The sequence below is a fragment of the Camelus bactrianus genome, chromosome 12 (genome assembly GCF_048773025.1).
Source record: "Camelus bactrianus isolate YW-2024 breed Bactrian camel chromosome 12, ASM4877302v1, whole genome shotgun sequence".
In the NCBI taxonomy this organism is placed as follows: Eukaryota; Metazoa; Chordata; class Mammalia; order Artiodactyla; family Camelidae; genus Camelus; species Camelus bactrianus.
The window spans coordinates 34,754,370-34,770,784 of record NC_133550.1 but is presented as its reverse complement, the minus strand read 5'-3'; the positions used below and the strand labels follow the sequence as shown (position 1 = coordinate 34,770,784).

Below are 16,415 nucleotides of genomic sequence, written 5' to 3'. Positions count from 1 at the left end.
TGCTCAATATCACTCATTATCAGAGAAATGCAAATCAAAACTACAATGAGGTATCACCTCACACCAGTCAGAATGGCCGTCATTCAAAAATCCACAAATGACAAATGCTGGAGATGCTGTGGAGAAAAGGGAACCCTCCTTCACTGCTGGTGGGAATGCAGTTTGGTGCAGCCACTGTGGAAAACAGTATGGCGATTCCTCAAAAGACTAGGAATAGACTTACCGTATAACCCAGGAATCCCGCTCCTGGGCATATATCCAGGAGGAACCCTACTTCAGGATGACACCTGCACCCCAATGTTCATAGCAGCACTATTTACAATAGCCAAGACATGGAGACAGCCTAAATGTCCATCAACAGATGACTGGATAAAGAAGAGGTGGTATATTTATACAATGGAATACTACTCAGCCATAAAAACTGACAACATAATGCCATTTGCAGCAACATGGATGTTCCTGGAGAATGTCATTCTAAGTAAAGTAAGCCAGAAAGAGAAAGAAAAATACCATGTGAGATTGCTCATATGTGGAATCTAGAAAAAAAAACACAAACAAAGTATAAATACAAAACAGAAATAGACTCATAGACATAGAATACAAACTTGTGGTTGCCAAGGGGGCGTAGGGTGGGAAGGGATAGACTGGGATTTCAAAACTGTAGAATAGATAAACAAGATTATACTGTATAGCACAGGGAAATATATACAAGATCTTGTGGTAGCTCATGGAGAAAAAAAGGTGACAATGAATATCTATATGTTCATGTATAACTGAAAAATTGTTCTCTACACTGGAATTAGATACAACATTGTAAAATGATTACAAGTCAATAAAAAATGTTAAAAAAAAAAAACCAAAACAGAAATAGACTCATAGACATAGAATACAAACTTGTGGTTGCCAAGGGGGCAGAGGGTGGGAAGGGATAGACTGGGATTTCAAAATTGTAGAATAGATAAACAAGATCATACTGTATAGCCCAGGAAAATATATATAAGATCTTATGGTAGCTCACGGAGAAAAAACGTGACAATGAATATATATATATGTTCATGTATAACTGAAAAATTGTGCTCTACACTGGAATTTGATACAACATTGTAAAATGATTATAAATCAATAAAAAATGTTTAAAAAATAAAATAAAATAAAAACTTCATCATTATACAAAAAAACAAAAAAGACATGTGATACCTTCCCTTGAATCTGATTAAGCTTCTTACTGCTTCAATCAATGCAGTATGGTGGAAACGAAGCTATGGGACTTCTAAGGTTAGCTCACAAATGGCCCTGAAGATTCTATTTTGCTTGCTGAGAATGCCAGGAGCCACCATACAAGAAGTCTGACTACTCCAGGCTCCCATGCTGTGTGGAAGCACAAGCTACATGGAGAGGTTTGAAGCTGGAGGCAGGAGGTTCAGAGAATGCTATGAGACAACAGAAGCAGAAAGGCAGAAGGAGATGAGATGACAGAAGCAGAGGGTAGAGTGAAGCAGACCACGAGCCAAGGAACCCTGGAAGCCTCATGAAATTGGAAAAGGCAGGGACAGAGATTGTCCCTAGAGCCTCCAGAGAGAATGCAGTCTGGCTGCCCCATTTCAGACTTCTGACCTCCAGGATGGAACTGCTCTCCCACACTGCTTTAGGGTACTGAGTCTGTGGTAACGTGTTGTAGCAACAGCAAACAAATACAGTGCCTGACTCTGAGGACACCCTCAACAAATGGTTGTTAGTAAATAAACAGATGAACCAGGCTACAAGCATCTCTTCTTATAGGAAAACATGGAATTATAAATCCAGCATAATTTAAAAAGATTAGTTTACCCTCTGACATCTAAATATCACAAGTTAACGATAAATTCACTTCCTCTAAACTCCTAAACCCAGACTAAATGCAGGCAGGAATAAGCCAAATAGAAAAATGCTGTGTTTTAAGAAATAATGATAGCCAAAATTTATTGAACACTTACTATGTGCTTTATTTACCTTCTCTTATTTAATCCTCATGACAACCCTATTAGGTAAGCACTACTACCATTATCCAGAGAGGGGTTAAATAATTGGTCCAAAGTCTCATAGCTCATGAGTGACAAGGCCAGGATTAGAATCCAGGCTGGCTGACTCCAAAGTTCAAGCATGTAGCCACTGCTGTGCACTGCCTTGGCGTGGGAAGGGAACAGCACAAGATGATGGAAAGCCTGCTGTACTAGGTGTGACCAGGTAAGGGTTCAGATCTGTCTCTGCATGGCCCTAGAAAGTTCCCTAACTTTGGGGTCTGGTTTCTTCTAAAAAACATGGAGGCTGAGTCAGATGACCCTTAAAGTCTCTTTCAGAACAGGGTTCTCTACCTATTTCCAGGTTAAAGGAAAAATCACATACGCTAAATGAGTGAAATAAGGACAGGGGAGCATCATCTCCTGCACTGAAAGAATTTGCTACCTTGGATGAGCAACTGGCTAAGTTCCAGGGTCCATTTGTTTATCTTATCTCTTTACCACCATTGTTTTATAAATGTAACAAGGATGAGTGCTGTGGACTGATTGCAAAAATGGTTCTAATGCTCCACTCCTCCCTGCAGCTATGCCCTTTGCAATGGGAATCTGCAGCTTTTCCCATCAAGAGATGCAGACTTTCTCCCCACCCACTGAATATGAGCTGTTCCTGTGACTTGCTTTCCCCAACAGAGTAAGATCAAAGTGGTGGTATGACCGTTCTGAACCTAGGTCTTGCATCCTTCCAGGCCAGGCCCCTACCTGGCCGTGAGAAAAGCCCAAGCTAGCCGGCTGGATGATGAGAGATCACATGAAGCCATGTTGCCGAGTCATCCAAGTCAAAGCCCTGCTAGATTAGCCAGCCCCCAACCAGCTGGTCAGCAGACCACAAATGCTAATGAGCCCAGCCAAGATCAGCCAAGACCAACCCAGAACATCAGAAACACCGAGCCAACCATAAACTTGTTGCATGCCACTACAGTTTTGTTTTTTTTTTTTAATGCAGCTTTACTGTGGCAATAAGATAACTGATACAGTTCACTTTCTGGCAAAGGAGAAAGTCTGGTTAATTATGCATTAATTATGGTTAATTATGTATTAATCAGAACAATTAATCAGGAAAATTAATCTAGGTTGCAAGTGACAGAAATCTGACTCAGATTTGCTTAAACACACAAGGGAATTTATTGGTTTACGTTATCAAAAAATCCAAGGGTAGACACAGCTGGGTCTAGATGCCCCAAATTTGTCATTAGGGATTTGATTTTCTTCTTCTTTGTTTCTACTTTTGTCTGTCTTAGCTTCATTTTCATGCAAATATTCCCTCAGAGGTTGGGCTGGCCACCAGCAGCCTCCAGCTTATCCTCTATTAAATTAGTTGTTAAGTAGAAAGAGGGTTCCTATTTTCTATTAGCTCAGGTAAAAGTCCTAGGAACAACTTTCACTGGACTCACCAGGATCACACACCTATCCCTGAACCAACCACTTAGTTTTTTCAGGGAGATACACTGGGCCTGGGTCTGGATCATGCATCCAGCTCTGGAGATAGGAGATGGGTTGGCATTAAAACCACACGGACTAAGAATAAGAGGGGATTTCCTAAAGGAAAATTAAAGTAGTACTGTCAAAGAATAGATGAATACTATGTGTGTCCTCTATACTCCTCCACATTACTGGTGAATTGAAGAAAGAGTGATGCGATGACTTCTCAGCACCGATTTTTCTGCAGAAGAGGAGGCAGTTCACTCCTACCTGTAAAAACTTTTCAACATTGATACCAAAGTAGCTCTTGTTATGCACAATGCTTTTTCCACCTCACCCAGATGAATGGTCTAAAAATCAAATTTTGATCACATCTGTCTGTTATACAGGTAGATAATGAAACCAAGGGGCCATACACATCAAAGGAAGGGCTTATTACAGTCACTGGAACTATGAGGTATCTGAACTTGATCTCAAAGACTCCTGAAGCGTGCCCATGGGCCATCTCAGTCATGAAACTGCTCCCAAGCCCTAACTGGAGAGGTAGCTTAGTGCAGTGGCCAAAAGCATAGATTTGGTCTACGTATGTTTGGGTTCCAATTCTGACTGCTTTATGAAACTATTTGACTCCAGGCAAATTACTCAGTCTCCTGGAACTCAGTTTTCCCATCAGTAAATGGTGATAATAGAATTTACCTTGGAGGAAGAGTAAACGAGTCATTATACGCCAAGCACCTGGAACAGTATCTGGTATGTAGTAAGAGCTATAAAGTGTCAGTTATTAATCATTTGCGAGGATGCATGTGGCAAGTCCTTCGAACCTGGAGTAAGAAAGTCTGGCACCATCAATCAAAGATGCGTAATCTCAGCGGAGTCACTTATTGTCTCTGGGATTATTTTACGTCGTCCATAATGTGACAGAAATTATCTCTATCCTGTTCACCTCACAGGGCTGCCAAAAGGATCAGAGGAGATGATGGATGCTAAATTCTTTAAAAACCTCCTTTAAAAATCAAAAGCCTTTATAAATCAAAGGCCTTCTTAATACTAATTATCTCCATCTAGAACCAGATTGTGTGCATTCAAAGCAGTTTTTCACCCCACACTATTTTGCACAAAGAATCATTAGGAAAAAAAAATCTGCTGACAAAATAATAGATACTCCAACCAAACCCAGTTCAAATGTCATTAGGATTGTTCTGTGATTTGAAATATCCTCCACTACCTTCTGTACCTAGCACAAAGCAAGGTTAAGATAATGGAAAGGGTATTAGATGGGGGATCAGGATACCTGGATTCTAGTTTCCAATTCTGCCGTTAATTTCCTGTGTCTCCGCAAGGGAGTCATTTCATTTCTCTGGGTTTCCCTAGTCTGTAAAATGAGGAATGCTTATAATGCTGTGACTGCACAGCTCTTGTGACAGAGGTGTTCCTAGGCATTGTGTTGTGGTCATTCTTGGAGGAGTATTACTCATCACTTAGGTTAAATTCCCACTGAATCTTTGGAAAATACATCTGCCCAGACAGCATCTGATTATAAGTACAGTATTTACTTAAGAGAATATATCCAAAAGTATATGTTGAAACCACCGTCTTTGTCTATAAAATTCCCCATGAACATAAGCACAGATGAGCTCCAGAAGGGGATAGTAATCGTCCTTTCTCTGGTCTTAAAGGCATCTGATGATGTTTTCTGCCATGGCTTCTCCTCCACTGTCCTTGCCTTGGGACCCTGGCAGCTGTTTACAACAGGTTGTTTCAGCAACTTCCTAGCATGGTCTATAAGGCCCTAGGTGATTTTGCTCCCCAGGCCTCTGACCTCCTCTCCTACTCACTGTGTTCCAGACATGCTGGACTCCTGACTATTCCTAGACCAGACCTGAGCCTCAGGGCTCAGAACAGCACTTGCACTTGTCATGGCTCCCTCTGTCCCTTCCTGCCTCCCTCCCCTTCCTTCAGGTTTCTTCTTCCCTGATTACCTTATATAACATAGCAAACCTTCCCCACTTTGCTCTGGTGATCCCTGAAATAGGTATCAGCTAAGCTGCAATAACAAAGAGATCTAATATCGAAGTGGCTTATGTGAGGTAGAAGTTTATTTCCCTCTCATGTAACAGTCAAGAATTGAGTAGTTTCAAGTTGGGGGCTCTGCCATGTTCCATGCTTGGCCTCGAAGGATGCTATAGTCAATACCACCTCCCAGCTAGTTGGAAGGAGAAAGAAAGGGTCCCAGACAAGTCGCTTTATCCTTCCGCAAATTATTTGAAAGTTAAACAAAACACTTCCCTCATATCCCACTGGCCTAAACTTGGTCACACAACACTCTACCCCCAATGCAACATGGAGGGGGTGAGGGGATAATGTAGTCTCTAATGCATGGCCATGTTTCCAGCTAAAAGCTGAGATACGGTTTTTTTTTTTTTTCCTAAAAGATGAAAGGGAGAATGAATTCTGTGGAATAATTAAAAGTTTCTGCTGTATTATCTATCCATTGGCTATAGTTACTTCATAGCACTTACTGCCATCTGATAGTCTACTATAGATTTACATATTTATTTTTTGTTTCCCCACACTAGAATATGAGCCCCACGAAGGCAGAGAATTCATTTGGTTACTGCTGTATGTTAAGCCCCTAGATCAGTGCCTGACACATAGTAGGCACTCAATAAAAATTCACTGAGTATGTAAATAACTTTTTTTTTTTCCTAGCTGGTGTACGGAGTCACTCACTTCTCTTTCTGATTCACTTTGAATCCCCCAGAGCCAAATTTTCTTGGTGTCTAGTTTTAATGAGATTTGAGTCCTACTTCCTCTTGGAAGGATTCCCAGGATTCCAGAGCAGGGTGTTGTCTTTCTAGATCTCATTTCTGGCAGCCATGATGTTCTCCAAAGAACTTTGGGTTTACATGGAGAAGGAGTTAGGAGGAGACACAATGTTCAAAAATTAATAGGCTTTCTTTTTGGAGCAGTTTTAAGTTTATAGGAAAATTGAACAGAAAGTATAGAGAATCCCTGTATACCCACTTTCCCTTCTCATACAATTTCCCCATTATTAACATCTTCCATTACTGTAGCATATTTGTTACAATGGATGGACCAATATTGATACAATATTATTAACTATAAGTTAAAGTAGGGTTTACTCCTTGTATTGTATTGTTCTATAAGTATTGAGAAATGCATAAAGTCACATGTCTACTATTAGAGTATCCTACAGAATAGTTTCACTGCTCTAAAAGTCCCCTGAGCATCAGCCATTTGTCCCCTCCTCCCAGCCCTTGGCAACCACTGATGTTTTTATCATCTCTATAGTTTTGCCTTTTCCAGAATATTATAGACTTGGAGTCATACAGCATGTAGGTTTTTCAGATGAACTTCTTTCACCTAGCAATATGCATTTAAGCTTCTTTCATGTTTTTTTTAAGCCTGATAGCTCATTTCATTTTATCAATGAACAACATACTATTGCATGAATATACCATATCTATTTATCCATTCACCTATTGAAGGACATCTTGATTGCTTCCAAGTTTTGGCAATTATGAATAAAGCTCTTGTAAACATCCATGTGCAGGTTTTCGTGTGGATGTAAGTCTTCCATTCATTTAGATAAATACCTACGAGAGTGACTGCTGGATCATATGATAAACCTATGTTTAGCTTTAGAAGAAATAGGTAACTGTCTTCCAAAGCAGCTGTCCTATTTTGAATTCTCACCAGCAGGGAATGAGAGTTCCTGTTGCTCCATATCCTCTCCGGCATTTGGTGCTGTCAGTATTTTAGAAGCTAGTCATTCTAACAGGTATGTAGTGGTATCTTAATGTTATTTTAATTTGTAATTCTCTAATGACATATGATGTTGTGCATCTTTCATATGCTTATTTGCCATCTACATATCTTCTTGGTGAGGTGTCTGTTGAGATCTTTTGCCCATTTTTAACTGAGTTGTTTTTTTTTTTATTGTTCAATTTTAAGAGTTCTTTGCAGATTTTGGATACATGTCTTTTCTCAGATATGTGTTCTGCAAATATTTTTCCCAGTCTGTGGCTTGTCTTTCCATTCTCTTAAGATGCATTTTTAAGTGTATCTTTAAAGGTATTCTATCACCCAGATCAAAGAGTGGTATATAAGAAACTGAGAAGCATCCCCTTCTATGCCTCCCCTACTAATGTTGAAAACATACAACTGTATATATGCAAGAAGTTTGGGGAACAACTCTAATAATTACTTGACTTCACATAATGCAACATTCGAAACATGTATGTGTACATTACTTCTTTCAGTGCAGGGTTAATTTTACAAAGTCACACAGCTGAGTGAACCTCCCAGAATTAGAACCCTGGTTTTATGACTCCTGGTCTGATATTCTTTCCAATCCATCACACTGACTCCTATTATCAAGATTTTGCCTATGATTTTTTTTTTTTGACTCCTACTCACCATATAAATATTTGTGTTCTGAGGAAGGCTTAAGTTTCCAGTCTTGTTTATCAGCAATACAAAAATTTTAAATTTGCTGTGTAAGAATTGTTTAGGTTGCAAGTGACAGAACCCAAATGAAGCTGGCTTAAGTGTATAAAAGGGGAATTAATGAACTAAGGAAACGAAAAAGTCCAAGGACTGGGTGGATCCCGTGGCTCAATAAGCTCATCTTAATCTCAGTCTCTCTCCCTCTCTCCCCACCGCCCCCCTCCCTCAGATCTATTTTCCTTTGCATAGAGCTTATTCAAAGGCAGACCTCTCCATGAAGTGATGCAATGGCCACCAACAGCTTCAGGCCCCTATCATCTTACAAAGTCCAAGAAAAAGAAGTACCTCTTTCCCTACAGCCCTAACACAACCGTCACATAGGGCTTTTGCCCCATCTTGGAACACACGCCCACCTCAGAACCAGTTAGTTGACTAAAGAAATACAGCCTAAGACACAAGCCCTCCTAGGTGTCTAACTTGAACCTCAGATACTGAGAATGAGGGAAGACTAATTCGTCAAAGAAAAATTAGGATGCTGTTTCCAGGGGAAGAGAGAACACACACTGTTAAGAAATCCACAAATGTCTACCGCAGCATCCAAGTATTCATTTCTCTAAATCTGTTCCTCCTAACTCATACTCTTAAGACGTAAGACAGTTAAAAAAAACACTGTACTCGAAACTAGAAAACCCAAATTCAAATTTGTCCACCACTTAGCAATTCTCTGAGCTTCAGATCACGCATCTTTAAAGTGAGGATAATACAGCCTCCCTTGCAGATGTGGATAGGTGAATAAAATAATGATATAGCAAATACTTATATAAAGACTTAACAGTAATAATAGTGAGCACTTTCTAGAGCATGTGGGATGTGCCACGCAATGTTCTAAGTGCATTAACCCACATTAAGTTAGTGATTCCCAAACTTGAACCTGCAGCAGAATCACCTGGAAGGCTTGTGAAAGCACAGGTTACTGTGCCCCATACCCAGAGTTTCTGATTTGACAGGTTTGGGGTGAAGCCTGGGAATCCATCAGTTCCCACAGGGTGCTGATGCTGCTGACTGGGGACCACATGTCAAGAACCAAAGTATTAGGTCACTGACTTCTCAGAAGAACCCATGAGGGGCACTAGGATTACCTCAATTTGGGGGTGAGTAAAATGGTTCATCCAGCAGTGGCAAAGCAAGGGGGTGAGCCTGGGAGGCCTGGCAGCAGAGCCCAAGCTCTCCTTTCCCTCAAAGAAGCAACTCAGATGTGACAAGACAAAAACCAACTAGGATGCAAAGACATAGCCACGGGGAGGGTGGGAAAATGAAAAAGGGGAGATAAATCCAAACTGGGAGGCCCCTCATCCTTCCTAAAGAAGATGTCAACAGTCTAGTTAAGGACAGAGATTAAGAGTAGAAATCATGAAAATGGGTATGTAAAAATGCATAAGGGTTTAAATTGTCCCCAAAAAGCAAGTGAATTTGGGTTATCCTCCGACATCTCTTAAAAGAAAGTAAGACATTTAAAGTTCATGACAGAAATGCCAATGGTGAGTGAAAGGGGGGACGGAAAACAAGCTGAACACTGAAGGCAATGGTGTGTGTACATGTGTGTGTACACATGTGTGTTTCAAGGGGTGGGGAAGGGTGTTCCAAATACTTCACATTTCTTTTTTGGGGGGGAGGGTTAGGTTGGTTGGTTTGTTCATTTCAACAGAGGCACTGGGCCAAATATTTTAACATGGACTGAAAAACTGCACCGACTGCTCTGTAAAAAGTTGAGTCACTCACTGTATTAAATAATTTTAAAAAGGCAGCAGCAACAATGATCTTCTGTCTGCAAGAGGCATGTTTAAAACCAGAGACAACAGCAGCCTTTCACTTGAGCAGATGCTGCAAACCGAAATGCCTATGGGGGCCAGATGGGTACCTCATGCCTGGACCAGTGTGTGGGTCAGGGGTAGGACTACAGGGAGTGATCGCTGCTTTTCCCAGTGTGGGCCCAGTGTTGCAGTTTTTTTAAAATTTTCCCAGAGAAGCTGGAAATCTGGATTTTCATCTGAAATCTCCAGATTTTTACATATTAAAATATTTCAGGAATATTGTTTGGTAAACAAAGTGCATTTGTGTGCTATACTGGGCTTGTGAGGCCCACTGATTTGCAATTTCTGGTCTAATGTCTTTGAGGCCTGAGGTTTAAATAGGGAAAGGGGAATAGAAGCCCAGTGGTCCCAGTTCTGAAAATTCATCACATGGTGAAAAAGGAACAATCGTAATAGTAATTACTGTTTATATAGGCATGGATAGGCTACAAGAGACTTTGATCTACTTTATGTCAAGGGATCTCCGTACCCAACAGTAAGTGAAAAGGCAGGCTTGGTTATTTAAACCTATTTAAAGGTGAGGAAACTGAGGCTCAGAGATTAAATCACTAGTCCCATTATCAGCTAGGGCACGGAAAATCCTGGAATTGGGATCCCAGTGTTCTGAATCCAAACACCATGCTCTTGCTGCCTCCCGATGTACACACAACAGTGAACAGTACATGGTTCTCACAAGAAGGGAATGATCTTTGGATCAGCTTCCCTTACTATCATAATTAAGAGCTACTGAAATAGCCTCCTTGGCCACTCCCTCTTCTTTTCCCAACTATCGGTTTGAGATCTCACTTCCTTGGTCCCTTGTTCCATGTCAGGATCATTTTTGGTTTGATATATTGTATCCTTCGAGCCCCACCAGGCAGATTCATCCCCTTCCTGACCATTAAGTACAATAACTTGTTAATCTTTCAACATCCTTGGATTACTGTTGTCTTCACGTTATAGTGGGGACTAGCCTCTGAGTTTCACCCTGTCTCTTATGTTTCCCTTTTCATCCGCCTAAGGATACTAAGGATGATACCAATGCCCAGTGGTAACTTGACAGAGTATGGCTTAGTTAATAACTAGAAATAACGAAATTTGTACTCAATCATTTTGAGCTTTTAAATGTACTGCTCCCTTCCTTTTATGTTGTTCCCTCTACCTAGATAACATCATTCGTGTCTGTGCTCCTCCCTTGCCTGGTTTTCGTCTATCCATCTTTCAGATCTCAGCTTCAGTGTCACCTCTACCCAGAATCCTTCTTGGATTCCACTTCTGTGTCTAGGCTAGGTAAACTCCTCATGTGCTCTAATAGTTCCCTGGGCTTGAAATCACAGTGTTCTAGGCATTAAGAAGACAAAGATTAGAAAGCCAAACTTCCAGGAGTTCCCAATCAAGCTTAAGAAGGAAGACATGAAAGAAGTATGTGTCTAAGTGAACTGGCTGGAATGGATGGGGCAGGCAGATCACTGTGGTAAAAGGCAACAGAGGAGAGCATGGGGTATTTAAGGTCTCAGCACAGAGGGCAAAAGCTGGGGGCAAGGAGATTCATAAATAAACAGTGGTGCTTCTCATGGCTGCTTTGGTGGTATTCCACAGAAGCTCAGACACAGTTTTGTGAGAGACTTTCAAAATCAGGTGGCATATCCCCCACCATGACAGGAGTTGTGTTACTCTTGAGCTTGTCAGGGTTAAACAAAGTACTGTGCTTTGTTAATTCAACAAACACTGATAAACAACTCAAGTTAAGGCATGCACTGATGATACAAAGCTGAGAAAGTACATGGTTTCTGCCCTTAAGGAAACTGTCACGTAGCCAGACAGCAGAGGATAAATGGTACAGTAAACATTTATCCCATGCTTTGTGGGCCAATACAATTCCTTGAAACATTGGTATTATTAACACTGCCTTTTAATAGAGCAGGAAGTTGGGACTCAGAAAGGTTAGGTAACTTGTCAAAGGTTGTGCAGTTATGGTACCTGGCACCATTTGAAGCACCTTTCATCCATTAGCTTCTTTACTCTGCACAGCAATCCCCTATGAGGTAAGGACTTTCGTTAACTCTATTTTACATATAAGGAAATAATACTCAGAGATGATAAGTAACTTCCCCAAGGTCACACCAGTAATAAATGGTAGAGCTAGGATTTAAACCAAGGCAATTTGGTTCCAGCATCCATGCTTTTAACCATCATGTTGTAATGATAAATTGTTCGACCACAGTTGTCAATATATAAGGATCATACAATGAGTAACAGTGTAATACATAACACGTCAGTCCTTTGATTTTCATTCTTCTCTCTGCTCCTATTGTCCCACTAACTCCCTTAACGAAAATGCATAACAGAAGGAACAGGACACAATCATCTGGAGGTCATTTTAGCAATAGGCTAGGAGCACTGTTTAGTGTAGGGGCTCTTACCCTCAGGTAACTGCAGACTTCTAACTCTTTGAAATCATATACATATTTTAGTGAGCTTATTTGCATTTTTCTGAAGAGAAGGTCTACAGCTTTCTTAGACTTCCTTAAAGGCTCTGTGACCCAACAAGGAGAAGCACCACCTAAAGAAATAAAACAAACAAACAAAAAACCAATTAGCCTACTGGAAGCCAGCCAAGCATGAGGCAGTTCTGTATTTTATTTTTAAAATATAAAATCCATAAATGCCATGGAGCCATTAAAAATATTTACAACTACCCCGTGATGACCTAGAAAATGTTGATGCTGTAAGACGAATAACAGGAAAGCGTTATAGCTACTTTTCTTCTTCACCGATCCTCTCCTCAATCCACACATATTTCGCTTCCTTTCCTCCACACTATACCTGTGAAGGTCACCAGTGACCATCACCTCGTCAGATTCAGCAGTTAACCTCTCTCTCCTCAGTTTTCAGTATATACACAGATATAACTGTTTGTGCAATTATGTTTAACAACAACACAAAAGAATGGTAGGAAAACACCAAAATGTTAACTGGTTGTGCATGAAATCATAGTTTTCTTCAAAACTCCTTTCCAATTTTAAACGGAAAAACTGGTTAAGATTATCAGACTCTGGAGCTGAGTGACTTCTGCCAGACTGCCACTTACCAGCTGCACATCCTTGCTTTCCTCCTATGCCCAAGGGACTTAAAAATACGTACCTCATTTATATTCATGCAACGTTCACAACGCGCTTTACTGTGAAATTATGAATCTAAAGAGCTTTGAGTGGTGCACGGTACAAAATGAGGGGTAGTGACTGTTAGCTGTTAATGATGACAGACATGTTTTCTTTTATGATAAAAATACACATTTTTCTTATAAACCTTTACTTAAGAGAGTTAAAAAAATCTCCACACCCACATACCCAGTCAGACGCTCCGCAACTCCCGCCGGCGCCTAGGGGCGGGCACGCCTGCTCTGTCGCTTCTTCCGCCCACGTGACGCGCGCAGGCTCCTCCCTGTCTCCAACATGGCGGCGCCCAGGGGGCTCTAGCCGCACGTGAGGAAAGGTCTGAGTACGTGGGAATCGGACAGTGCTGGTGTGTGAGCCATTTTCCTTTCCCTACGGTCGGTTGCATCTCCTTCGACCCTTCCCGAGGTCCTCGCGGGCCGCTGTCCCTCTGCAGCCATGAAGACAAAGCCCGTTTCCCACAAGACCGAGAACACGTACCGGGTGAGCAAGGGAACTTGGCCCTGGAACCGTGGGTCCCTGCTGCCTCAGCCGTGAAATAGACTCTGAGCGGGACTTCTGGGGCTACAGTGCTTGGGCCGAGCGTGAGTTACTTGCCTGGAGGCTCTGACAAAAGAGCCTCTCTCTCTCCAGGTGTAGTAAAGTTGGCATGAGGAAAGAAGCCTGAACTGCCGACTTTGCCCATGGTTTGTGGGGTCTGGCCTGCCTGAGACTTCCTTCCAGTCCAGAGTTAAATTCATTATAACAGACTAATCGCTTAGGAATTCTTTCCTGGTCTTATATCCTTGAAAACCGAATTGGGAGGCTGGTTAGTGGGAGGAAATGAGTGATTTCCTGGTTACTGGCTACGACACTACATTCTCTCTTTGCCCCTTGAGGAGTTGTTACTGTACAACCATAGGTTTCTATATGTTTAAAAACGCTGTTGTTGCGACTACTTAGCCCTATCCCTGTGCTTGTAGCAGGATATGAAACCTAGCAGTAGACCTAGCGAGCTTTCACCTAGGTCCATCCGCCACAGTCTAGCATGCAAATTTTATTTGAAATGATACAACTGGAAGAACTTTTGCAGATAGATCCGTAGAAATATTTCATTATCTTCGTATAGTAGTACTGTTGAAGACTGTCTTTCAGTCTGTTTTTAAAGTTATCTTTTGTAATTTGTCAGTGACATCTACTTCTAGTTTCAAAACTCAGTTATACATTTTATGACTGATTGAAAATACAAGTTTGAAATTGCAAGCGAAGCATACCATTATTTCTACTGATAGAACATGCGGAGGCGTAATGAAGCTTTAAACTGCTTTCACAAGGAGATTGTCCACATGGGATTATTATACAGCTCTCAAACAGATATTCAAGATCTGATAAGTGTTAAATGATGATGTATTTTAAATATATTCCTCTCCTGCAGTTTCTTACATTTGCTGAACGGCTGGGAAATGTGAATATCGATATTATTCACCGGATTGATAGAACTGCAAGCTATGACGAGGTAAGAGAATGTTAAATTAGCCGATCTTCAAGTATTCATAGTTGGTTCTTTAGTCTTAGAAGTGAATTGTTAAAAAAAAAAAAATTGAATTGTTTTTCAAACCATTCTTATATGAACATGAAATGCATTAGACCTGTGCTGTCTAATGTAGTAGCCACACAGGACAAACTAGATTTAAATTAAAGTAAATTAATAATTCTGATGCTCAGTAGCCGTACGTGGCTAGTTGCTACCACATTGGCCAAATGTAGATACGGACCATGTCCATCACTGCAGAAAGTTCTGTTGGGTGATGTGGTGTTAGAAAATTGAGCTGATTCTCAGGTGGCCTCTGATTCCAGCCCCTCCCTTTCCCATGTGCATTCCAAGCACAGGTGCAGATCCATATTCCTGAAACTACAGTTTTAAAGAGATTTTGAGCAAGTCACTTTCCTGTGGCTTAGTTTCCTCCTTTAAAAAAGAAAAGGGCTAGACCACATAATTTTTTCCAGTTCTAACCACGCTGTAACTCAGTCACACCTCTGCTCAGAAATCTTGCTTTTTGCTACATCAAGTCATATTTTTCTGTCAGCTTTTAAAGGTCCTGTGTAACATCCCTTTAACTTAGGGGTTCAACTTGTTTTTACTGTTTTTCACTTGACTCTAGTCAGACTCTGCTCACTGTCTCTTTGAATGTCTGTCTCCTATGTGTGACTTCAGTGCATTAAATGATATTATCTAGGTAAGCTTTGGGAACTCACAGTGAAGGGAGCCTAATTCTTTGGGGGTATAAGGTGGGATGTCAGAAAAGGTATAGACAAGGTGATACCTGAACTGAGTCTTATCTGTATTGGTTTTAGCATGAGAAAGGACAGGAAAGGCTGTTTCATGCTGAGGGAGAAGCCGGTATAAAGGAATGGAGACTAAAGAGTGCCTGTCACATTCAAGAAACTGCAGAGCATTTCACTGTGCTTATAACTGCATGTAGGATGTTCGTTATTGATGGTGACTGGGGATAGGGGAAGCAGGTAGCTGGTGAGAGAGAAAGCTGAATAGATAATCAAGGATCATAAAGGGCTTCATAAGTCAAGCTAAGAATGGACTGTATCCTGAAACTAGGGGAAGTCATTCTAGGATTGCAAGGTAGAGGAGTGAGTGACATGATCAGGCGTAAGTTTTAGATCTCTCTGGCTTTAGTGTGGAGGAAAGAGCAGAATTAGGGTCAGGGCATCCAGTTTTGAGGATTCGGTAGTCATCCAAGTAAGAAGTGATTATGGTAGTGGCAGTTAAGATGGAGAGAAGGAAAGGATTCCAGAGATATTGAGGCAGAATGGAGAGGACTTACGACCTATTGGATATGCAGGGAGAAAGGAATGGGATTAAGGTTTTTGGTTCCAGCAACTGGGTAGTTGAGGATGTCATTCATCAAGATAGATTTATAGAAAGAGGAGTACAGGTTAGTTTTGTTTGGGGCTTGTTGAGTTTGATATACCTGTGGCCGTCCAAGTGATGGTGCCCAAAAGATCTTTGGATTTATGGATCTGGAGAAATACAGGTGATACGGAGGTAGAATTAGAGATTTAGCATTCAGCGTATGGTTTATAGTTTAAACCACAGGAGAGATTGAAAGTACTAAGGGTTGGAGTGTTGTTAGCAGAGAAGGGATCCTAGGATAGGGTCAGAATGGCCTCAGTCCCATGTCTGTCTGTTGACTGGGGTTGTTGGTCTTGGTTTTCCTTGTGGCCTCCAATTCCCTAATAAGCTAGACAAGGCTTCTTTTCGTGATGGCAGAATCTTTGTAAGACAGTGAAAGCAGATGCTACAGATGCTTCAAGCCTAGCTTTGGACATTTCAGGATTGCTTACATTGCATGTTATTGGTCAGAGCATGTTACTAGGCCAGGCCAGATTCAAGAAGTGAGGACAGCTCTTTGTGGTAGGGGCTGCAAGTCACGTTGCAAAGGGACAGG

The 16,415-nt window shown here is 41.2% G+C and overlaps 1 protein-coding gene across 2 annotated transcripts in view; it reads left to right on the top strand.

Annotated features, from left to right (window-relative positions):
* The first annotated feature begins 13,226 nt into the window (after positions 1 to 13,226).
* UTP20 (UTP20 small subunit processome component) overlaps positions 13,227 to 16,415 on the top strand; it is an 86,014-nt gene continuing 82,825 nt past the window's right edge. For both annotated transcript variants that reach the window (XM_045522461.2, XM_010962781.3), the window contains exons 1-2: positions 13,227 to 13,455; positions 14,387 to 14,467. In XM_045522461.2, the coding sequence (XP_045378417.2) occupies positions 13,411 to 13,455; positions 14,387 to 14,467 (126 nt within the window). In that variant the 5' untranslated portion in view covers positions 13,227 to 13,410. The remainder of the gene's footprint in view (positions 13,456 to 14,386; positions 14,468 to 16,415) is intronic.